Source organism: Papio anubis, chromosome 8 (genome assembly GCF_008728515.1).
Source record: "Papio anubis isolate 15944 chromosome 8, Panubis1.0, whole genome shotgun sequence".
NCBI classification, from domain to species: Eukaryota; Metazoa; Chordata; class Mammalia; order Primates; family Cercopithecidae; genus Papio; species Papio anubis.
In genome coordinates, this window is record NC_044983.1 from 37,215,794 (window position 1) to 37,239,707 (window position 23,914).

A 23,914-nucleotide genomic window follows, 5' to 3' on the forward strand; every position below is an offset into this window, starting at 1 on the left:
GCCGTGTTGCCTAGCTGGTCTCAACCTCCTGGGCTCAAGCGATCTGCCCACCTTGGCCTCCCAAAGTATTGGGATTACAGGCATGAGCCCCCGCACCTGGCTGGTTTACTCGGTTCTTTTTTTTTTTTGAGACCAAGCTTCACTCTTGTCGCCCAGGCTGGAGTACAGTGACGCAATCTCGTCTCACTGCAGCCTCCGCCTACTGGGTTCAAACAGTTCTCCCTCAACCTCCTGAGTAGCTGGGATTACAGGCATGCGCCACCACGCATGGCTAATTTTTGTATTATTAGTAGAGACGGGGTTTCACCATGTCGGCCAGGCTGGTCTCAAACTCCTGACCTCAGGTGATCCACCCGTGTTGGCCTCCTGAAGTGCTGGGATTACAGGCATGAGCCACTGCGCCCCGCCCGTTTACTCAGTTCTTAAAATTTTAACTTCCTGATTCCCAACTGATTCATCCATAAAATGAGTGGCACCCATCTGCCTCATCAAAATGGTTGTAAGGATAAGATAAAATGATAACGTGAAAGATTTAAGCTGTAAAGTGCTAGAATACACTAGTGGTGTGCTAGAATACACTGTTGTATTAGAATACACTGGTGTGGTGTTGATAGGAAACACGTGGAAAAAAGTGAAAAAGAAGAGAGTGAAAAGAAAAATGGCAAACTGTCTCTGAAGGCAGCTGGTGAGGAACATATCATATGCTGTGACCTTTTAAAAGCAACTCCATTTGAACTTCCCAACATAAATTAACTCCTACTTCTTTAGAACACTGAATAAACATTGTATAAAGAAATTTCACCATGCAAAACATTGAATGAAAAAATCATCTATTTAATCCAGCATTCACTTTTTAAGTTTCTCCGTGTTGCTCTGAAGTTCATTCCTATGCGGTCTTGTGCCCAGCAGTAGGTGGTGGCTGGACTGAGGCCAGAGTACAATCAGTGGTAGGAGTCAGTCTCTCCTTGCTTTTCAGCTGTTGTTCCACAGCATTTTTCATATAAGAAATTAACTTTTCTTTTTAAGTTTTAAATTTTTTAAAAGGTGAGTTCATTGGACTTTTTCGGGCATGTCTCTGTTAGAGTACGGCAGGGGCTGGTACTGCTCGGTTGTGATCGAGGACAAATGAGCACAGTCAGCACACTGCCACAGATTAGTGGTGCGAATTCTCCTGCTGCGAGGACACAGCCACGGGAATCTGTGGCATCTGTGCTCACTGTAAATTTGCAACCAGGAGTACATTGAGTTCTGTTGTCTACTGGTCTTCATTGGTCCTCAATTGTGAACGTTTTGAGGGACTGGGAGAAGCATTGGCAAACATGAAATGAAGCCCTTTTGGAAGGATATGATTGATTGATTTAGCATCTTCATTAAAGACATACTAGATGGCCCAGGCCTAAAAGAGATCTTCTGGCCAATTCTCTGTGATGGTAGGTTCTATAACAAGCTTGTCCAGCTTGCTTAATTTTGTTGTTGTTGTTGTTGTTGTTCTGATTGGTTTTGTTTTAGGCTTTTAGCAGCCTGAAGCCATGGTTTTTAGTTTCTGTCTCTAGTGATAAGCGGAAAAGAGGGATGAGGAAGGGGCTTTACTGCCCCAACCAGAAACAGAAACTAAACCCATGACTGCATTCTCTTCCTTGGACACCCCTGTGAGATGTTCTGCACTTTTTGAGAAGCAACCTAAAGGACTAAGGAATATAAAAAGTTAAATCCTAGGAGACTGGAAAAGATGGCTAAAGTAGGCAAGGGCATACATTCCTGCCCTTACACCTGTAAGAATTGTTGCATTTTGAGTAGTGAGGCTTATAAATGTGGCCAGGCAGAGAGGAGAGTGACTGGGGAGAGCCGGCAGGCTGAAGAGCCCACTCACCTGGAGACATCAAACACCATCTAAGGTTTGATCTCCCACCTCCTGCTCAGGATGCTGCCTCTTCTGGACCCCACATGTGTTAGCATTGAGTTGTTAAGCAGACAGACTGAATTCTTTTACCCCCTTAACAAATGAATGAGATGCTGAACTCTGTAATAGACGTTGATGTTTTCCTGGCTATGAAGATTTTTAGGGGGCTTATTTCCCAAATTCTCACGAACCTGGTAGCCATGGAAAGCACCGAGCGTCTGTTTCCTAAAGTTGACTCAACCTCGTGGCTTAAACTAAGAACTCACAAGAGACTGACCCATGAAATGTTATTAATTTAGAATCGGAAGTGTAACAGTGAGGTGAATCAAGTCTCAACCTGACCTCCTGTATTACCTCCCTTTAAGCAAGTAACAGTTTCTTGATAAGAAACAAGGCACAGGAAGTTAATGAGATGATTCAGATGTCCAGGTGTGTATCAGCTATCTGCTGCTGTATAACACATTACTCCAACACTTAAAGCAAGTGTTTATTATCTCATTGTTTCTGTGGGTCAGGAATCTTGGGCAGCTTTGCTGGGTGCTTCTGACTCAGGGTCTATTGCAGGCTGCAGTCAAGGTGTTGACCCAGGCTGCAGTCATATCCAGGCTTGACTTTTAGGGAGGATCTGGGAGGATCTGCTTCCAAGCTCACTCACGTGGTTGTTAGCTAGTCTTGGGTCCCCACTGGCTGTCGGCAGAGACATCGGCTCCTTGCCACATGGGCCTTTCCCTGTAGCTTCTCAAAACATAGAAGTCAGTTTGTTCAGAACCTAACCTCAGAAGTGATATCCATGACATTTGCCATATTCTAATGAGTCACTAGGTCCAGCCTACACTTGAAGAGATTACAGAGGGAGAGCATTAGTACTGGAGGTAGGGGTTATTGGGGGGCATTTTAGAGGCTGCCCACTGCAAGTGCCTTCTGGTTCTAGTGGTAGATCTATCCCAAAAGAGAAAAGAGAGGTTTTGTGGGGACCTTGGACTTCTGTTGGCATGGTGGGCTGCCCTCCCCCAAATGCTGCTGGAACATGGGCACTGCCGGCTTGTGGCTTTTGTATTTTGCTTTTCTGTGGCTTGAGACAGGTTTCTGTTTTGGGCCCATGGCTGAGATCTGTGAAGCCGCATGCTAAAATTCTGTTTCTGAGCATTTTCTAGAGAGAGGGTAAAACTATATAATGACTCTGAAAAATTTAAAAGCCACTGGTCTATGTTCACCTTGGACTTTCTGTTTAGTGTTGATTCACACAAGATGTAACTGATTGATTATAATCAATAACTAATTGATTAGTTATCCCACATTTAAGATTAAGATTATTCCAGGTCATTTTGGCATTTTGGATGTTCCCAAAGTATTAGATGACTCGTTTATATAAAAAGTTTACTTCCATAGGTGGGAGGAATAGCCGCCAAAAACGTCTTTTAGGAAGGAAAATAGTAGTACAAAGTCCGTGTTCTCATGAAAAAAAAGAAGTTTGCCAGTGTTTTGCTGTGGAACCTGAGTTTATGACAGAAGCGAGCAAGCACCTCAGAGAGTGAAGTGCTGCCAGAAGGGAGTGGAAGGCTTAGTAGCAAGGAGGTATCAACGCACAGGCATGGACCTTGACTTAAGTATGGCCGTTTTGCATATGGGCAACCGTGGCACACACCCAGCAGGCGGGGTTACCGCAGGAGGTCTCCGCAGAGCAGTGGAAGTTCAGGATGATCCTGAATCATCCGTGTGAAAGGGTGGGGGTGAGAGTTCAAAGAGTTCAAATATTTTTGCTATTTCTGCCTCCTTAGGCCTGAAAGTTAGTATTTTAGAAACATTTCCATCTGCAGTGGCTAAATAAAAATACATACAAAGCATCGATATGTAACAGGAGCAGCTGTCACTTGTTTTTGTTTTTTCTTTTTTAAAAAAAGAAAATTCCATTTACATGGAGCTTATCTCCAGAAACTTAATCATGGGTGTGTTTCTCTGTCATCCATGTGGTTCTTTGGTGGCTGACCACTATTAATAAGCACACTTTCTCCCTTTTAGATCAGACTAAAATTTCTCTAGGTTATCTTTTCAACAGAAGCTAAGACCACTCTGAGAGTCATTATAACAGTTTTTCTTTAGTTAGTTCCATAATTAGATTTGATTTGCTCCCCCCCGCCCACTGAATTTTCTTTAAACATGGTTTTAAAGGGTGTGATCAATTTAATAATGAGGAAGTTGTTGAAGGATGTCTGGGGTTAAGAAGCTGAAAGCTGATGTATTCAATCCCTTTCCCCACAGGGGCTGCTGGAGTCCTCTGCAGAGAAGGCTGCTGTGTCAGTGTCCTGTGGAGGTGAGAGCCCCCTGGATGGGATCTGCCTCAGCGAATCAGACAAGACAGCCGTGCTCACCTTAATAAGAGAAGAGGTAAAAGCTCTCCTATTTGGTCTGCTTATCACTCCATTTCTTTGTAAGGCCCATGTACCAGCAGGTAGATTGCATCTCTGCTGGCTCAAGTTATCCCAGGCTGGAAGTTCTTATTACCTGCAGCTTGTTTAGGTCGTAAAAAGGGCCCCCTATGGCAATGGTGCTGGAGTCCTGACATTCTGGTCTCCAGGGTAAAATGTTGACAATCTGAAATATTCTTAAGAATTTTGTACCCTTCTTTATCTTTCAGTCCTGACATTTAAAATATCTAATTTTGCCAGCTTTGCTCACATGTGTAACAAAATCAGTGCTTTTATTTTACGGAGGATATATGCTCATGCCTAAACATTTGTAATTTTTTTGCAGTAATACACAGTTGTTTCCTACTTTCATTCATTCTTTAAACAGTTCAACTCTCCGATTCCTGTATTGTGTTTCTTTAACAGCCTTTGTTCAAAATAGAACACTGCTAGGCCTTTCCTGGTTATCTGAAAAATATGAAAGACAATGTTGTGTACCATTGATCAGTTACCCACCCTCTCCTGTCCTATTTCTATGCTGTATTTTGTGTGTTTGGTTTGTGTGTTTCTTGACAATTCCACCTGTTCTTAAAGGACTGTGTGGTAATTTTATTTTTGTAGTTTTTAGTTATATAGTTTTTTTTAGTTTTAATTTTTATAGTATGCTGAAAGTGGTTAAGCACCTCAGCTGTAGGTCTTTTACAGCTTTATAAAATAGCATCAAGTTGGTAATGAGGGATGTCAGCTAGTCCTGTTTTCAAAACTTGGGAGCAGTGGTAAGAAGACCCACCAAAATCTTTTTTTTTTTTTGAGACAAAATCTTGGCACAGTAGCTCACACCTGTAATCTCAGCGCTTTGGGAGGCCAAGGCAGACAGATCACCTGAGTTCGGGAATTCGAGACTAGACTGACCAATATGGAGAAACCCTGTCTCTACTAAAAAAATATGAAATTAGCTGGGCGTGGTAGTACATGCCTGTAATCCCAGCTACTCGGGAGGCTGAGGCAGGAGAATCGCTTGAACCCGGGAGACAGAGGTGGTGGTGAGCCGAGATTGCGCCATTGCACTCCAACCTGGGCAACAAGAGCGAAACTCCATCTCAGAAAAATAAAAATAAAATAAAAGACAAGATCTCACTCTGTCACCCGGGTTGGAGTACAGTGGCACTAGCTCATTGCATCCTCGAACTCCTAGGGTCAAGCGATCCTCCTGCCTCAGCCGCCTGAGTGGCTGGGACTGCAAGCATGTGCCACTGTGCCTGGCCAAAATCTTGTAAATGAGAAAAATGACTTGATCTTTTTCCTGGGAGTTAAACTATGAGATCACCACCTAATGGATCAAAGTAAAGAGATGCCTGATTACCTGAAGAACACAGGATGCATCCTTCTATGTTCTTGAGATCCTAATAAATATAACGAAACTACCAATTAGGAAGAGAGAGGCACGGCCAGGGAAGTACAGTAAGTGGAGCGCCATGGCTGCCCGTGCAAGCCCTGCCCAGGGCAAATGGAGTTTGAGGCAATTAATTTAGAGTATTTCCTTCCAGTTAGCAAGAGCATCCCAAATATGAGCCTAGGTTCCAGGCTAACTAGCAAGACTCTACCGATGGTGCCAGATGCTATAGCTAGATGTAGCCAGCTCATCTGAGCCGCCTCCTTCTGACTCCGTTTTTATGAAGCTGTCAAAAATCTCTATAAAATGATAATGTGTTACTCATGCCAACTTCCAATGCTCTGATTTTGTGGCAGTTTCATTCTCTGGTGGCCTGGCATCAACCGTGATTACATGGCCTTAGAGTGAGTACCTGCCAGTCAGATGGCTCTGTTCTTGGTGTCTGTCCCAGTCAGGGCCTGGCCCTGCAGAGCTGAGAGCTAGACCCTGGACCAAGGTAAAGTTCACAGACGCTGTAAATACCACTTGGAATTTCTGGGAGATGTTCTACTCATCTTTATTCCCGTGGTTACATCCCAGCATCCTGTGTGGCTTAGAGTACACTTTTCCAAATGTTTACAAACATGAAATATTGAGGTTTATATTTCTAATATAGATTGAGTATCTTGGGTTAGACGTGGTTGTGTGCTATTTCAGTTCCCATTCTCAAATGCAAATTGTAATAGATTGGGTAAAACTAAGCTTTATTATACTTCAGATAATCACTAAAGAGATTGAAGCAAATGAATGGAAGAAGAAATATGAAGAGACCCGGCAAGAAGTTTTGGAGATGAGGTTAGACTGGAGGTTTGGGGAGGGGCTGGATACTTTTATGCACTGTTAGATTTGATACAGATGAAGTGATGACAGTGTTTGCTTGCCACAGAACCAAGTGTTGAGAGCTTGAAGGCTTTGCTGTTTGCATCTTGCTTTGTGATTGAGAATGTTATTTCAGGAGTTACTGCTAACCAGTTATTATATTCAAATACTGTAGTTTATCTTGTGTTGTCCAGAGCATAACATGTAAACAGAACCCACATAATTCTTATCTTCTTAGAAGAACTGACAGAAATTTGTATCAAAATATCCATTTAGAATACAGAAAAATAAGACTTATCCAATGATAGAGACATTGGAATTCATAATACTACCTTTTTTTTTTTTTTTTTTTTGAGGCAGGGCCTCACTCTGTCATCCAGGCTGGAGTGCAGTGGTGTGATCATGGCTCACTGCAGCCTCAGCCTCTTGGAATCAACTGATCCTCTCACCTCTGCCTCCCAAGTAGCTGGGACCACAGGCATGCGCCACCATGCCTGTGTAATTTTTTTTAGAGATGAGGTCTCACTCTGTTGCCCAGGCTGATTTCTAACTCCTGAGCTCAAGCAATGCACCTGCCTCAGCCTCCCAAAGTGCTGGGATTACAGGCATGAGCCACGGCACCTGGTCCGTAATACTTTTAAAAAATTAATTATGCATGAGAGTTTCAAATTACGTAACCACCAAATAGATGGTAGAAAGCTTGTTAACAAGAAACAAAATTGATTGACGTGAAATTAAAATCTTTTTATTTTTCCTCACTTTTAGAAAAGAGAGTTATGAGCCATGAAATGACTAAAGATGAAATCAAAGTAGAGAAGAAAAGGCATAAATAATTCACACACTGTGTGGTCAACACTTGAATGATTAAAAAACATTTTAAATATATCCCTCTAATTTGTTGCTCTTGTATTATTTGTCTTTTAAGCATTTCCTGGGTGTAAGGCCCTTTGCTGGGCTTGATGGAAAGGAAGGGACATTCCTGCTCTGAGAGAGTGGTAGCCATACATAATAACCAACTTGGATATGACGTCAAAAGTAATGGGGGCACCACTATGGAGGGCAGGGGAGGACGTGATGTGGCTCACAGAGCACCCAGCACTGGACTGGGTCAGAAGGACATTGTCACTCTTCACTAGAAGAAAGGTTAACCCAAGAGGATGATCTTTAAAGTCTTCGAATAAGTGAAATACTTTTGGAATTAGGTCACAAAATAAAACTTGTAACTGAATCAGAGGTAGTGTCTGAAAGGGTGGATTGAGGTCAGGAAAGCCTAAGGTCAGATCGCATCTCTCAGGAAGAGCCCAGAAGAATATCTTTAACTTAGTTTGTAAAAGATTGACTCGTCTAAGCAAAATGAATCTATTTCCTTGCGGTATTCAAATAGGTGCAAAGAGAAAGGGAAGGCAGTTGTTTCTATAAGTAAAATGTAAGTTTGACTAAACATAAAATCTTAACAGAAGATTTTTTGATCTTAAATCTTCTGTTAAAATCTTAACAGAAGATTTTTTTCTTAACCTTTTTTGAACCTTAAGAAACCTTATATAATGTAAAAAAAAAAAAAAAAGAGAGAGAGATAACAAGAGCCCCAAAGCAGATAAATGGATTACATAAATTGGTGGTATACGTTAATGTGCTTAATTGTTTGGGGCAGCATTTCTCCAACTTTCATTGTCTGAAAATCCTCCTCTGGTAATAAGTTCTTTTTTTCTCATTTAGGAAAATTGTAGCTGAATATGAAAAGACTATTGCTCAAATGATTGGTAAGGAGAACATTTTGTTTTACGAGGGTATGAGCCATAGGATCTGTCTTAGTCTATTCAGCCTGGTATAACAAAATACTGTAAGCTAGGTAGCTTATAAACAGCAAACATTTTTCATAGCTCTGGAGACAGGAAAGTTCAAGGTGCCCACAGATGAGATGTCTGGGGAGGGCCCATTCCTCATAGAAGGGGCTGGCTAGCTTTCTGGGGTCTCTTTTATAAGGACACTAATCCTGACATGATCGCCTCCCAAAATTCCCTTCCATGCCCACTCTCACCCTGAACATACTCACACACTGGGAATTAGGTTTCAATACATAATTCCCAGGGGTAGCATAAACCATAGCCGGATGCCTGGATGATTTTCAGACCATGTCACAAACTTTTGTCTGTCTGTCACTTAGATACAGTCGTCTCATTATTCGTGGGAGGTATGTTCTGTAAAGTTGCCACAAACACTGAATTAGTGAATACTAAACACTGCTCCTGGCCAGGCGTGGTGGCTCACACCTGTAATCCCAGCACTTTGGGAGGCCGAGATGGGTGGATCACCTGAGGTTGAGAGTTCGAAACCAGCCTGACCAACATGGAGAAACCCCATCTCTACTAATAATACAAAATTAGCTGGACGTGGTGGCGCATGCCTGTAATCCCAGCTACTCGGGAGGCTGAGGCAGGAGAATCACTTGAACCTGGGAGGCGGAGGTTGTGGTGAGCAGAGATCGTGCCATTGCACTCCAGCCTGGGCAACAAGAGCAAAACTCCATGTCAAAAAATAAGTAAATAAACACTGCTCCTAGGGGAAAGACAGAGTTAGATTCCTGCATCTGGCCACAACATTTTCATTGACTGATTGGTATATAACCTTGTCTTATGTGTGTTCCTGTTTAAAGACACCTTATTTAATATATATGGTTGATTCATTAACATTGAGGTCACAGTGGGCGGCACTTTGGCTCATATCTGAACACAGCTTCTGTAATGTATGTATTTTAAGGAGCCTCACTGTCTTCTTGTGCTTAGTATCACTAGACAGCACTGTAGCACTGCCCTTGGAGGCCACTCAGAACAGTGAGGTCTCCAGCAAAAGAACACAAATGCAACAAACGTGGCCCAAATAGACCACAAGAAGAACACTTGTTTATGGAATGAATCAAGAAGGCAGAGTATTGCTTTGTTCACTGTCAGCTGAGAGCGTGCATATCAGGTGACTAACGCATTTTTGCCACTCTGCACACATCCACAAATGACTATTGTAAGTCCAGGAGGATAGATTTGAGGATGACAAATTTTAGCAAGTAGGCGAATTGGGAAATATGTACTTGGTGAATAATGAGGGTCAACTGTAGTTAGGTTCATTTTAGAGGATGGCAGGCCTTGAATTCTGTGACTGTTGGTGGCCTGGTCACATCACTAACACCCGCTGGGAGCATCCTGTATTTTGGTGCAGGGTTCTTACTCTAGTGCAGGTTGTAATTTCTCTGCATCAGACCCAGTGGTGCCTTTACAAAACAACAAGATTGAGCCTCCTGCATTGAATTTAGAGTCTCTTCTCATCCATATCGTAAGGATCGACTCCCTAAACCAAAGTCTGGCCTTTCTCCACTAAATTACCGAAATGATACTTTCTACTGTCCACATCACCTAATACCTTCCCAGCTCCGGGCCTTACCACAGCTGTTCTTCTCTATAGAATATTCTCCTCCCAGGTAGCTGTATGGTTCACACCCTCATTTCTGTCCGGTCTCTGCTCAAATCTCTCCTCTGAGAGCGGGTACTTTCTGTACAGTAACAGCCCCCTCCTCACCCCCGTTCCCCCTTACCCTGCCTTGTTTTTTCCCCATCGCTTGTCACCACGCATCTCCCCCAACTACAATGTAAGCCGTGAGAGCAGGAACTTGGTCACATCCCCGGCTGTATCCCTATCACCGAGAACACTGCTTGGCTTCTAGGGAGTCTCTATTTGTTGAATAAATATGTCGTTCGTTTTGACTTGTGATTCCCAGAAGATGAACAAAGGACAAGTATGACCTCTCAGAAAAGCTTCCAGCAACTGACCATGGAGAAGGAACAGGCCCTGGCCGACCTTAACTCTGTGGAAAGGTCCCTTTCTGATCTCTTCAGGAGATACGAGAACCTGAAAGGCGTTCTGGAAGGGTTCAAGAAGGTAGAGTGTTTTTTCCCTCTGTTCCGGGTATATTTCCAATAGTGTATTTCCTTGGTAACTGGTCATCAAATACATATGCCAGAGGTTGTGGGTATCCTTCTAAATAGGAGCTCAGGACCTACTGGCCTTGTATCCTCTATTCCAGTGAAGCTGGATTTTTCCACATTTTTCCTTCTTTGGTTGTTCAGGCATCTGGCCCAATGGGTGGCCATGTCTTGGCCATTCCTCTCCTGTGTCAAGCCAATAAACCCCAGGCTGTGGCGTAGACTGCAAGAGCTATTAATTGAACCCTCAGACCTCAGGTGAATTCTAGAAATGTTCTTTCTGATAATTCACCATTTCAGTTTTCGTAAAAGGGATTAGAAGGAATTCCATGTCACTGAAAAATTCAAGCTGCATATTCTAGAAGAATTAAGTATAATATTTCAAATTTAGATATAAATGGGCCTGTTGATTTAATTTAGCTTTACCATATCAACCAGACACAATTATAGCAAGGAAATGTCTTTATTTTCATATTAAAATAAAAATGAAACTGGCCAGTTTATCAAATATGGAAGTCAAATTGCCATTCAGTTTTGAATAACTGCCTTCCTAAAGTAGGCATATTGGTATAACTGACCCTTACTGTATGATATTGAAAATTAACACATGAAGACATTATGTAGAATTTCCTCAATGAGAATTACATGTGGCTATTTCAAATTACTGCAGAGTATGAATAAAAGGCAGATATCTGAGTTAATTCGATTTTTCCATTCTTTAAAAAACGAAAACTCTGATACATGGTAGATTAGAAGAAACAAAATGGCCTGTTTAGTTTCAATTTTTGCTTTGGAACAGAATGAAGAAGCCTTGAAGAAATGTGCTCAGGATTACTTAGCCAGAGTTAAACAAGAGGAGCAGCGATACCAGGCCCTGAAAATCCACGCAGAAGAAAAACTGGACAAGTAAGAACTTGTAAATTTTGAATTTCACTCTTCATGATGTTGTGGGAAGATTGACAGAGGAAAAAAAAATTCACTGTTTTGCAACTCCAGGTTGTATTTGTATGTGTTTATTTCACTTTTTAAACCCCTTTCCCATTGTTAAAACGTTAAAAAGTAAGAAAAGGTATATCCGCTCCTGCCTCCTTCCACTGGATTCCCATCTTTCTCTATGCCAGGTAATCACTGTTGTTAGTTTCTGTTTTTTCTTCCCATTAAAATTTTTTTCTCCTTTTTTATATGATTATAGCATACTTTGCTGTTTTTGCTTAGCAATATAATTTTGAGAATCTTTCCCTGTCAGTGCAAGAAGAGCTTCCTCTTTTTTTTTCTAATGGTATTCCATTGTTGGAATGTATCATTTATTTAACAGTCCCCTCCTGTTAGCCATTAAAGTTAATTCAAATGTCTTGCTGCCACAGACAGTGCTGTAGTAAGTGACCTGGTAGGTGATGGTTTTGCATGCCTGTGAGTTATCTTTATGATCTGTATGTTAGAAAAGGAATTGCTAGACCAAAGCATATATGAATTTATAATTGTAAGTGTTGTTAGATTGGCCCCATTAGACTTTTATCATTTTATAGCCTTATATAATACATGAGAGCATCTCTTTTTTCTGCAGCTATGCCAACAGATCAACGTTTTTGTTTTCTGCAAATCAAATAGGTGAAAATGATATTTCAACATAGGTATTTGGTTTTGGCAAGCAACAGAGCAGTCATTTATTTATTTATTTATTTAATTTTTATTTTTTTGAGACGGAGTTTCGCTCTGTCACCCAGGCTGGAGTGGAGCAGTGTGATCTAGGCTCACTGCAACCTCCGTCTCCCGGGTTCAAGCAATCCTGCCTCAGCCTCCCAAGTAGCTGGGATTACAGGCACACGCCACCACACCCAGCTAATTTTTTGTATTTTTAGTAGAGACAGGGTTTCACCATGTTGGCCAGGCTGGCGTGGAACTCCTGACCTCAAGTGATCCGCCTGCCTCAGCTTCCCAAAGTGCTGGGATTACAGGTGTGAGCCACTGCGCCCAGCCCCAGAGCATTTATTTTAATGTAATTTTGATTTGCATTTATCTTATGAATGAAATTGAATATATTTCAGCATTTATTAATATATTTGCTTTACTATGAATTACTCTATTCTTTGCCCATTTTCCTATTGTCAGTTTATATATTTTATATATTAGGGACACCAACCCTTTGTGATAAGAATTTTGAATAATTTTTCAAGTTTATCATTTGTCTTTTGCCTCTGCCTGTGGTGTTTTTTGATATTCAGAAATTTACTTTTATGTGCTGAAATGTATTAGTCATTTCTTTTACAGCGTCTGGATTCCTTGTCATAGTAACAAGTATCTTCCCCATGCTGGATAGAAAATATTCTACCATGTTTTACTTACACATTTTGGCTTAGTTTTTTTAATCCTTAAATCTAATGCATTTGGAGTTTATCCTGGGGAGTGTTATCCAACTTGATTTTTTGTTTTTTTTGGGACAGAGTCTCACTCTGTCACCCATGCTGGAGTGCAGTGGCACAATGTCAGCTCACTGCAACCTCCACCTCCTGGGTTCAAGCGATTCTTCTGCTTCAGCCTTCCGAGGAGCTGGAATTGCAGGCACCCGCCACCATGCCCAGCTAATTTTTGTATTTTTAGTAGAGACGGGGTTTTGCCATGTTGGGCAGGCTGGTCTCGAACTTCTGACCTCAAGTGATCCACCCGCCTTGGTCTCCCCAAGTGCTGGGGTTACAGGCATGAACCACTGCACCTGGCCTCCAACTTGACTTTTTAACTAAAAGGTAATACATACTTCTACATTTTGATGCCTAAATTTCTATTTGTAGAAACAGAAGTTCCCCTGCCCCCTTCCCACTCCCATAGTACTGTATTAGGTTTCTTGTGTATTCTTCTCCATAGGTTATACAGATCCCTCTATGTATTATACATAGGTTTATTGTATATCCCTCTAGTCTTTTCATTGTGTCTGTATAAATACTATGATTTTGAACTATAAAAAATATTTACAATATTGGAATCACATTAGACAAATTTCCTTTTTCCCTCAATAGCATATCATGGCCATTTTTTCATGTCAGAACATACAGCTGAATCTCATTCTTTTTATTAGGTCATGGAACTCTAGCGTTTCTTTATTGATGGGCACTTAGTTACAAACTTTCTTCCATTGAAGGTAACACTACAGCGAACGTCCTGTGCACTCATCATTGTGCCAGGTGGAAGTATTTCTGTGAATACATAACTGAAAGTGGGATTGCTGCGTTGGAGGGCGTGTACACTTTAAGTTGTCCTGGTGACTACCGCATTGCCTGCCACAGGGCAGCGCCAGTTTCCAACCGCCCATTGGCACATGAGCCTGCCTGTCTCCTTGTATCTTGGCCCACACAGGACTATCCTTGTTAATTTTTGCCAATTCAATCAATTTTCAAAGCTTATCATTTTAATTTACATGCCTCTGATTACTAATGAGGCTTTAGCATCCTTTCATCAGTTTACTGGCTGTTCATCAACTGACATTTATGGTTTTTAAGAATGTCTTTCACTTCTCATTAATAAACTCATTCCCTGTAGGCCTGTGTCTCACAGATGTCAGTGGTTAGTATCCTGACTCTAGCTGTGATTGTCTCCAAAATTATCCAGTCCGCTTTTGTACTGGGCTATAAAAAAAAAAAAAATCTAAGACTGTTGTAGAAACCATTTGCTGTGAGATACAAATTTTGAAGTTGTAAATTGAATTTTTATAAATTAAAATGGGATTATTTAGGTCACCGATTTTTGTGTTTTCTTTTATCATGCAGTCAATTCTTTGGGGGCTGTGCCTCCCAGATGTCAGTGGTTAGTATCCTGGCTTTGACTAGTGGCTAATCATGTGCTTTTTGTCTCTTTATTCCACCCAAACACCATAAACAGAGCCAATGAGGAGATTGCGCAGGTTCGAACAAAAGCGAAGGCTGAGAGTGCAGCTCTCCATGCTGGACTCCGGAAAGAGCAGATGAAGGTGGAGTCCCTGGAAAGGGCCCTACAGCAGAAGGTACAGAAAGGGGCCTGATCTGGGTGGCCACAGAGACGTTTGGTTTTCCTCCTCAGCAGTGACTCGCTTATGACAGATGTGGGTGAAAGAGGCCTTGGCTTTCTGCTCAGACACTTCAGTCCATCTCCTTTCTGAACTGATCCAGGTGGAAACAAACAAGTCAAACCATTAAATTTACAAGCACATCATGCGGAAATCATCCCTAGGCAGGGTGCAGAGAGGAAGTTGCATTTTAACTGAAGTTCAGAACACCTTCCTAGTTGGGGTCTTGAGACTGCCTTTCTTTCTTTCTTTTTGTTTTTATGCAGTATATTAATATGAAGCCATCTCCCCCTTCATTGCTTTAGATCAGTGGTTTGCAGTTGGGGGCAGTTTTGCCCTCCAGGGGGTGTTAGGTGTTAGGTAATGTGTGGAGATATATTTGTTTGGTTGTCACCACTGGGAGATGCTATTGGTATAAAGTGCAGGAGGCCAGGGATGCTGTTAAACATCCTGCAATGCACAGGACAGCCCCTGACAACCCACTTATCCATCCTAAAACATCAGCAGTGCTGCTTTGAGAAACTGCTATAGATCAGTGAAAACCAGGACTAGCAACAATCCCTGTTTCTCACTAAGCAATTTTTAGCTTTCCATTTTCATATGTCTCCGGTGTATTTTCCTTACTGCGTTTCCAATTATGTACTCATACCTGTGCCATCCATTCATCAAGAGCAGGAGTTTTTATCACAGGGTCTGATAGCCCCTAGAATGGTGCTCCGTAGGAGATTCAGACTCCAGCATCCCTGGAGATGCTAATGGATTGAGTGAGACCCAGATACTTATGTTTTTGACAAGTACCCCAGATAATTCCTCTGATAACAAGAGAATTGGGGAACTAAGAGATTCATGGACAAGTTTCAGAGGGCTGGTGACTGTCTTCACCCTTTACTCAATTTAAGCATGATTTTATGAGTACATTGTTTTTGAGATGTGTAGCCTTTTTTTCTTTAAAGCATCTCTGATGTAGAAAAGTTAAAAATCACTGAATTGGGATGTCTAGGGTAGGGTATATCCAGACTTGGGACTAGTTAACTCTATTTGCCTTTATTTCAGAATACAAAGTGGCCTGCGTAATTGTGTCTTTTGTCTTTCAGAACCAAGAAATTGAAGAACTGACAAAAATCTGTGATGAGCTGATTGCAAAGCTGGGAAAGGCTGACTGAGACTCCCCCTGTTAGCTCAACAGATCTGCATTTGGCTGCTTCTCTTGTGACCACAATTATCTTGCCTTATCCAGGAATAATCGCCCCTTTGCAGAGAAAAAAAAAAAAAACTTAAAAAAAGCACATGTCTACTGCTGCCTGTCCCGCTTTGCTGCCAATGCAACAGCCCTGGAAGAAACCCTAGAGGGTTGCGTAGTCTAGAAAGGAGTGTGACCTGACAGTGCTGGAGCCTTCCAGTTCCCCATATGAAGGTTCCATTAGGCTGCTGAGTTTGGGTTTGTGATTTCTTTATGTTTAGTTTGTTTTAAAGTCATCTTTACTTTCCCAAATGTGTTAAAATTTGTAGCTCCTCTTTGGGGTCTTCTACACCACCTGTCTGATTTTTTTTTGTGATCTATTTAATCTTTTAATTTTTTAATATCAGTGGTTTTATTTAAGGAGACAATTTGGCCTATTGTTACTTCCAGTTTATAATCAAGAAGGGGCTCTGTGTCCCCTTTTATTACACACACACTCACACACATACATGTATATTTATAGATGCTGCTACTCTTTTCCCTGAAGCATAGTCAAGTAAGAACTTGTCTACAGAAGGACGTATTTCCTTCGATGTGAGACCCTATTTTGAAATAGAGTCCTGACTCAGAACACCAACTTAAGAATTTGGGGGATTAAAGATATGAAGACCACAGTCTTGGGTTTTCATGTCTGCAGAAGACTATTTGCCATGACATTTTGTTACCCTGGTATTTGGACACTCCTCAGCTTTAATGGGTGTGGCCCCTTTAGGGTTAGTCCTCAGACTGATGGTAGTATCTGCTTTCTGCATGAACGGCAATATGGGAGGCCCTCCAAGCTAGGGTTTGGCAAATCTGCCCTAGAGTCATTTACTCTCCTCTGCCTCCATTTGTTGATACAAAATCAACATTTAGTCTTCATTATCTTTTTTTTTTTTTTTTTTGAGACAGAGTTTTGATCTATTTTAAATATGTGAAGAAAATCTACTTGTAAAAGGCTCAGATCTTAATTAAAAGGTAGCACCGTTACCAATTATAAGGCGAAGAAATGTTTTTTTCCCATTGTTCTTCAGATGTTGAAAAGAAAGCAAAAATTACCTTCTAACTTAAGACAGAATTTTTAACAAAATGAGCAGTAAAAGTCACGTGAACCACTCCAAAAATCAGTGCATTTTGCGTATTTTTAAACAAAGACAGCTTGAATACTGAGAAGAGGAGTGCAAGGAGAAGGTCTGTACTAACAAAGCCAAATTCCTCAAGCTCTTACTGGACTCAGTTCAGAGTGGTGGGCCATTAACCCCAACATGGAATTTTTCCATATAAATCTCAATCAATTCCCTTTCATTTGAATAGGCAAACCCAAATCCATGCAAGTGTTTTAAAGCACTCTCCTCTTAATCTTACACCCTGAAAGTCTTCATGGTGATATGCACTATATTCAGTATATATATGTTTTCCTATTTCTCTTGTAAAACTATTGCATGATCCAACTTCAGCAATGAATTGTGCCTAGTGGAGAACCTCTATAGATCTTAAAAAATGAATTTTTCTTTAGCAGTGTGTTACTCACATGGGTGCAATCTTTAGCCCCAGGGAGGTCAATAATGTCTTTTAAAGCCAGAAGTCACATTTTACCAATATGCATTTATCATAATTGGTGCTTAGGCTGTATTTTCAAGCCTATTGTCTTAACATTTTGTATAAAAAAGAACAACAGAAATTATCTGTCGTTTGAGAAGTGGCTTGACAATCATTTGAGCTTTGAAAGCAGTCGCTTGTGGTGTAATATGAATGCTGTCCTAGTGGTCATAGTACCAAGGGCATGTGTCTCCCCTTGGTCTAACTGATTTCCTCTTTAGTCCTCTACTGCTAAAGAAGTTAATTTTGCATTTTGCAGAAACGTTGATTGCTAAATCTTTTTGCTGCTGTGTTTTGGTGTTTTCATGTTTACTTGTTTTATATTGATCTGTTTTAAGTATGAAAGGCTTATAGTGGCCTCCACTGTAAATCTATAGTCATCTTTTTAAGCTTATTGTGTTTAAGAAAGTAGCTATGTGTTAAACAGAGGTAACGGCAGTCCTTCCCTAGCACACTGGTGGAAGAGAACCCTTAAGAACCTGACCCCAGTGAATGAAGCTGATGCACAGGGAGACAGGGAGCACCAGAGTACCCTCGTTAAGTGATACTTGCCCTGGCCTCTTAGCCATGACCATTACAAGGAAATATCCCCCATTCTAACTTAACAGATGCCGCCTCTCCAAAGAGAATTAAAATGTAGCTTGTACAGATCAAGAGAATATACTGGGCAGAATGAAGTATGTTTGTTTATTTTTCTTTAAAATAAAAAAGGGTTTTGGAACTCCGGAGAGTAAGAATATAGTATAGAGTTTGCCTCAACATGTATGAGGGCCAAATAACATGCTAGCTAGGCAATAATAAACCCTGTTACAGAAGAGAAAAAGAGCCGGGCACAGTGGCTTATTCCCGTAATCCCAACACTGTGGAAGGCCGAGGCAGGAGGTTCGCCTGAGGCCAGGAGTTTGAGACCTACCTAGGCAACATGACGAAACCTTGTCTCTACCAAAAATATAAAAATTAGCTGGGCATGGTGGCACATGCCTGTGGTCCCAGCTACTTGGGAGGCTGAGGTGGGAGGATCACTTGAGCCTGGGAGGTCAAGGCTGCAGTGAACCATGATCATGCCACTGCACTCCATCTTGGGTGACAGCAAGATCTTGTCTCAAAAAAACAAGAAAAAAAAAAAAAGAAAAAACAAACCAGAAGTGAAAAAGGAAAGTAGAAGGCAGCTGTTGGCCTAGATGGTGGTTTGGGAATATTAGGTGATCCTGTTGAGATTCTGGATCCAGAGCAATTTCTTTAGCTTTTGACTTTGCCAAAGTGTAGATAGCCTTTATCCAGCAGTATTTTAATTGGGGAATGCAACATGAGGCCGACTGAACAATTTCCCCCGTGGCTGCCCGGATAGTCACAGTCAAGGTTAGAGGAGTCTCCTTCCAGCCAGTGACCTACCCAAACCTTTTGTTCTATAAAACTGCTCTGGAAATACTGGGAAGCCCAGTTTCTCACGTGGTTTCTAGCTTCTTCGACTCAGCCCAAATTAGGAAGTACAGAAGCACATGATGTTGAAAAACCTAGGATTTGGCAGCCTTCCAGAATGGTATGGAATCTGAGGGAAGATTTATGTTTCGTTTTGGAGGACAGCTCAAGTTGAATTTTCTTTCTAGCCAGTTACCCTTTCAACCTACCCATACTTTGTACAGCTCTCACACAAATACTTAGATATTTATTAGACAGCCCTGAATTCGTTCTAATTATAAACAGGGAGAGTAAACCGCCCCCAAATGTTCCTGGGCTGGGTAAAAGCAGCTGGAGTGAAGCACTCCTTTTCCATAAAGGTAACAAAGGGTTCAGTGGTTACTCTAAGTTCAAAAGGGTTTTTTAAGAGCAAGCATTGGTTAAGTCTGTGTATACTGATTGGAAGTGATTCAGCACATTCTTTTTTAGTGGAGTAAAATTTCTGAAGCCCCCTTTTAACTTCCTTTTGGTTTTTCATTATAACTGGTAGCCATCTCATGAACTGTCTCTGACTGTTGTCTCTGCCGTCATGTGATTGTGAGCTTGCTCTCTGACATGCATTTCTGACTTTATCCTGTTGTTGGGAAGATAGAAACTAGGTTTTGAAAGATTACATGATTCAAGTGAGGGATTTTAAAGTAAAGATGTGTATATCCTGAAGAATCTAAAAGATAACAGATTATTATTATTTGCTTATGAAAGAACAATATAGTCTGGGAATCCCAGAATGTCAAGCCAAAGGTCTAAGAAGTCTTATCTTCTTCAAATATTTTAATAAAGAAGTATTTCAAGGAGATATCTGCCCAGAAAGGTTTGACTGGCCTCCAGATTCCAGTTATTTTTAAAAAGCAATTTACCACTAAATCCTTGAGTCTCCATAGAGTAACAGTAAAGAAACTAATATAACGGACTCTCCTCTCAAAGGATCTCCTCTGGAAGAGGGTATCAGCGGCAGCATTCTCCAGGGAAGACCCATCCCCTAGTGCCAGAGCTTGCATCCTGGAGACTAAAGATTGCACTTTTCGTAGTTTTTCGTCCAAATGCAATCCCATTTCTGTGCCTCTTCGCATGCAGTTAGATTTGGACAAACAAGATTCCTAAGGAATGACTTTATTAACTATAATATGGTTACATCTATTATATAAATATATATATTCTGGTTATAGTTCTAATATGGAGATGTTGCGTGCAATGCTGGCCTGTGGCAGTCTGTGTAATGCTTTAACTTGTATGGAGGAGGCCAGACTCAGAGCTGAGATGTGGCCTGAACCTTCCCTGTATCGATCCTTTAATTTAGAACTCTCAAGATGCCACTTTCTCCCCCTCTGCCTTTTAGTGGTATCTGAAATAGACTCAAAACAGTAATTTCCTGGTCACATCATTAACTGCTAATTCTATATTTATAAAGAATTTTCAGATGGACATATACAAATCTGAACTCAAACCATCCCCAGTCCAGATACAGGGCAGCGTGTAGGTGACCACACCAGAGCCTCAGCCTTGGTCCTTCTCAGCCATCGGGATAGGAACCAGGCATTTCTTTTAAATCTCAGAGGTAGCAGTAAACTTTTCAGTATTGCTGTTAGCAAGTGTGTGTTTGCCAATAGATATCCATTATACTAATGTGCCAAGTAAATGTTCATTGCACATCTGCTTCCACTGTGTCCCCACGGGTGCCATGAAGTGTGTGAGGAACCCCTCATCTGGAGGGATGAGCGCTGCATTGACTACTGCTATCAGGATTGTGTTGTGTGGAATATTCATCTACATAAATTTTATATGCACAGTAATTTCCCTTTTTATATGTCAAGTAACTATTTGTAAAAGTTATACTCACAAATTATTATAATGATTACTAATATATTTTTTCCATGTTTCATTGCCTGAATAAAAACTGTTTACCACTGTTAGATTTGGGAGTGTGTGTGTGTGTATGTGGTGTTGGTACTTTTCCTGGTTATAAGTTATCCCTGAATGTGAAAATTTGTGGCAACCCTGCTTTTATGAGCCCCATATTTCAACCTAAAAATAGGAAAGATCACATTTTCTCTACACTCATTTTATGCATGTGGTTGGGTGTGTAACTAAAAACAAAACAAACTTTGGAATTCGGATACTGCCATGTAGATGTCGTGCCTTTGCATCTGTGCAAACAAAGTTTTTAGCTGGGTGCTTCTTGGTTTTGCTTAGAGACTGGTTGTCTGCCCTGGCATTTTTCAAGTCACCCCAAGCTTTCTGACTCGAAGGACCTGGGGTAAGGCAGAACTATGTAAATAGTGCAGAGCAAAGAGTTGCTGTGTTTTGTTTCTTCTAGGTTCAATGCAGTACCAGGAATAACTTTTTAAATACTAGCTAAGCCAGCTGTCCGCTTTAAAGGGATAGGAGATGGGGCAGGAAATTTTGTGGGTTGTGTTACAGGAAAAGACAAATTAAGAGGGTAGTTAAGGCTTCGTTTTACAACTAGCTGGAGATCCACTTAGGAAAATCAGAGAACTATCACTTTTCTTGCTGTTTGCCACATCTTCAGACAGTGTAGCCTCTACAGTCCTCAAAAGGCATATTTCTCACTCCTGTGCTCCTGAATCACCAGGAGAGAATCTTCTAAAAGTCTGTGATGGAGATTGCCATTTGCAGAATGTGAAACACAGTAGAAATCTGTTTCTGAGAATTACTGAGAAGAATAAGGTGGAAATTAACCTTGCTACTCTCTGACAGGATTGTATTCTTAGATAATTTAAGACCACCAATGTTTTTCATACTTTTACAAATAGGGGATCATGGGGCCTGCTTCATGGAATTTGTTACAGATGAAAATGAATATATGTGAACTTGGTCATGACACAAAATGACTTTCTTGCTGTGGCCAATGGTGAAAGCATGAAAAACCCTGATCTAGCCAACTGAAGTCCTTTCACAATGGAAACAGGCCCAGTGGGAGAAACAATGAAGCCAAGATCCCATGGCTTGTTTGTCAGTAAACATTGTTGCCCTCGCTCAAATGAGGGAAAAAAAATTAATTGCCACTTAGTTCTTTTCAAGCTCTTGAAATCCAAGTCCTAGGTTTGGGTAGTATTTATATCATTTTCCAAGTTTGTAGGCACTTAAGGACCAATGAAAGCCAAATACCTTTTTCTCAACATTAATTAATTCATTCACTCATTTATTTGCAGAGTTTAAAGTGAAACACGAAAAGTTTGAGGGACAGTTAGCCAAAGAAATTGTTTTTACGTTTTATTGAAACAGCATTTAAATATAAATAATAGGGGAATGAAAATGATTCTTCCCGAGAAGAAAGCCATCCCTAGGTTACATTTCTTGATTTTTTTTTTTTTGGGGGGGGAGTCAAGGACATTTATTTCACATTCACACAGCTGTACATTTCTATAAAGAATGTGGGGCTGAAATATTTACAGTCATCTCTTGCCCATGCCCAGGCTGCCTCTCTCTCCTGGCACCCCGTGCCTGGAGACAGCCTGCAGACACAGATGTGCAAACCCAGCTTGGTCTTTCCTGCGCACTCCCTGATGCTCAGGCAGAGCAGCCAGTGGTCCCTGGGACTCCACGAGCCTCGCCCACTCCGTCCTCTGAGGCCGAAGGCACGGCAGGCCACAGGGAATTCGCTGCTCCACTGCAGTGACAGAGGCTGTAGCAGGCAGCAGCCCACACTTGCGGGCCCCGGGCAGTAGCTGCCAGCTTGGGAATGCAGAAGGAAGCAGGGAGGCTGCCACTCGCTCCGGCTGCCCCCCAATTCACATTTCTTGAAAGAAAAAATGTAGTTGTGAGTTGTTGGTTGGTTATTATCTAAGTGAGTTATTGCCTGAGAGTGGAGAGATAGTGGTGCTTACGATCTATGAGATAAATCTAACCCGAACAGGCCTGTATTTTCTGCTGGTTGGTTTGTTTGTTTGTTTGTTTTTTTTTTGAGACGGATTCTCACTCTGCTGCCCAGGCTGAAGTGCAGTGGCATGATTTCAGCTCACTACAACCTTCACCTCCCAGGTTCAAGTGATTCTCCTGCCAAGCCTCCCAAGTAACTAGGATTATAGGCGCATGCCACTATGCCCTGCTAATTTTTGTAGTTTAGCAGAAACGGGGTTTCACTATGTTGGCCAGGCTAGTCTCAAACTCCTAACTTCAGATGATCCACCCGCTTCGGCCTCCCAAATTGCTGGGATTACAGGCGTGAGCCACCGCACCCAGCCCTATTTTCTGCATTTCTGAGAATTAACAAAATGTGCCAAGTTAAGATGTGCAAACTCCTAATCGCAAACATTCAACTGTGAGACATTATATAGACCAAGAAGACTTTTGTTTCAGACATCAAAAATGACGGCACAATTAGCTAATTGGGTGCATTCAGGCATAATCACAATATTTTACTAAAATATTAAGGAGTCCAGACAGCGTCTCTTGGATGTGCGATGATGAACGTACCTTCTATTTCACTGTAAGACTGGCACTCTAATTTGTCTTTTATGTAGTCCGTACTTTTCCAGATACATGTTTTTTTCTTTCTCCCTTTCAGTTGACTTGTATAACATCATGAATTTTCAGCACAAATGCCATGTGTAAAATGTGATTCAGTTAAGCATGGTGATTCACGCCTGTAATCCCGGCACTCTGGGAGGCTGAGGAGGGTGGTGGATTGCTTGAGCTCAGGATTTTGAGACCAGCCTCTAACATGGCAAAAACCTGTCTCTACAAAACACACAAAAATTAGCCGGGCATGGTGGTGCACACCTGTAGTCCCAGCTACTAGGGAGGCTGAGGTGGGAGGATTGCCTGAGCCAGAGGTCGAGGCTCCAGTGAGCCGTGATTGCGCTCCTGCACTCCAGCCTGGGTGCCAGAGCAAGACCCTATCTCAAAAAAAAATTTTTTTACATTAAAAATTTTTTAAATAAGCAAAATATGATTTTACTTCCTACGTCAACTTTCAGTGCAAATGAGTATGAGTGGTCACAGGAGGGTTCCATTCCCAAAGGTTTATTCTCTGTGGGGCCATGTCTTTCAAACTGCAGGTCAAAACCCATTTTAGAGGTTATGAATTAGAACAGAAGAGTGAACGCTTGTTGTAAAAG

General features: G+C 41.4%; 1 protein-coding gene across 19 annotated transcripts in view; it reads left to right on the forward strand.

The window, feature by feature from the left end:
- The window catches only part of TACC1 (transforming acidic coiled-coil containing protein 1), a 123,809-nt gene extending 103,063 nt beyond the window's left edge, over window positions 1–20,746 (forward strand). For 9 of the 19 annotated variants that reach the window (XM_017961956.3, XM_017961957.3, XM_017961958.3 and 6 more), the window contains 7 exons: window positions 4,160–4,285; window positions 6,456–6,532; window positions 8,273–8,316; window positions 10,323–10,483; window positions 11,327–11,433; window positions 14,398–14,518; window positions 15,655–15,833. In XM_017961956.3, coding sequence (XP_017817445.1) covers window positions 4,160–4,285; window positions 6,456–6,532; window positions 8,273–8,316; window positions 10,323–10,483; window positions 11,327–11,433; window positions 14,398–14,518; window positions 15,655–15,723 — 705 coding nt within the window. In that variant the 3' untranslated portion in view covers window positions 15,724–15,833. Of the gene's footprint in view, window positions 1–4,159; window positions 4,286–6,455; window positions 6,533–8,272; window positions 8,317–10,322; window positions 10,484–11,326; window positions 11,434–14,397; window positions 14,519–15,654 lie in introns of all 19 variants that reach the window. The other 10 variants (XM_031669489.1, XM_021942229.2, XM_021942230.2 and 7 more) reach the window with 2 other exon arrangements.
- Window positions 20,747–23,914: the final 3,168 nt, after the last annotated feature.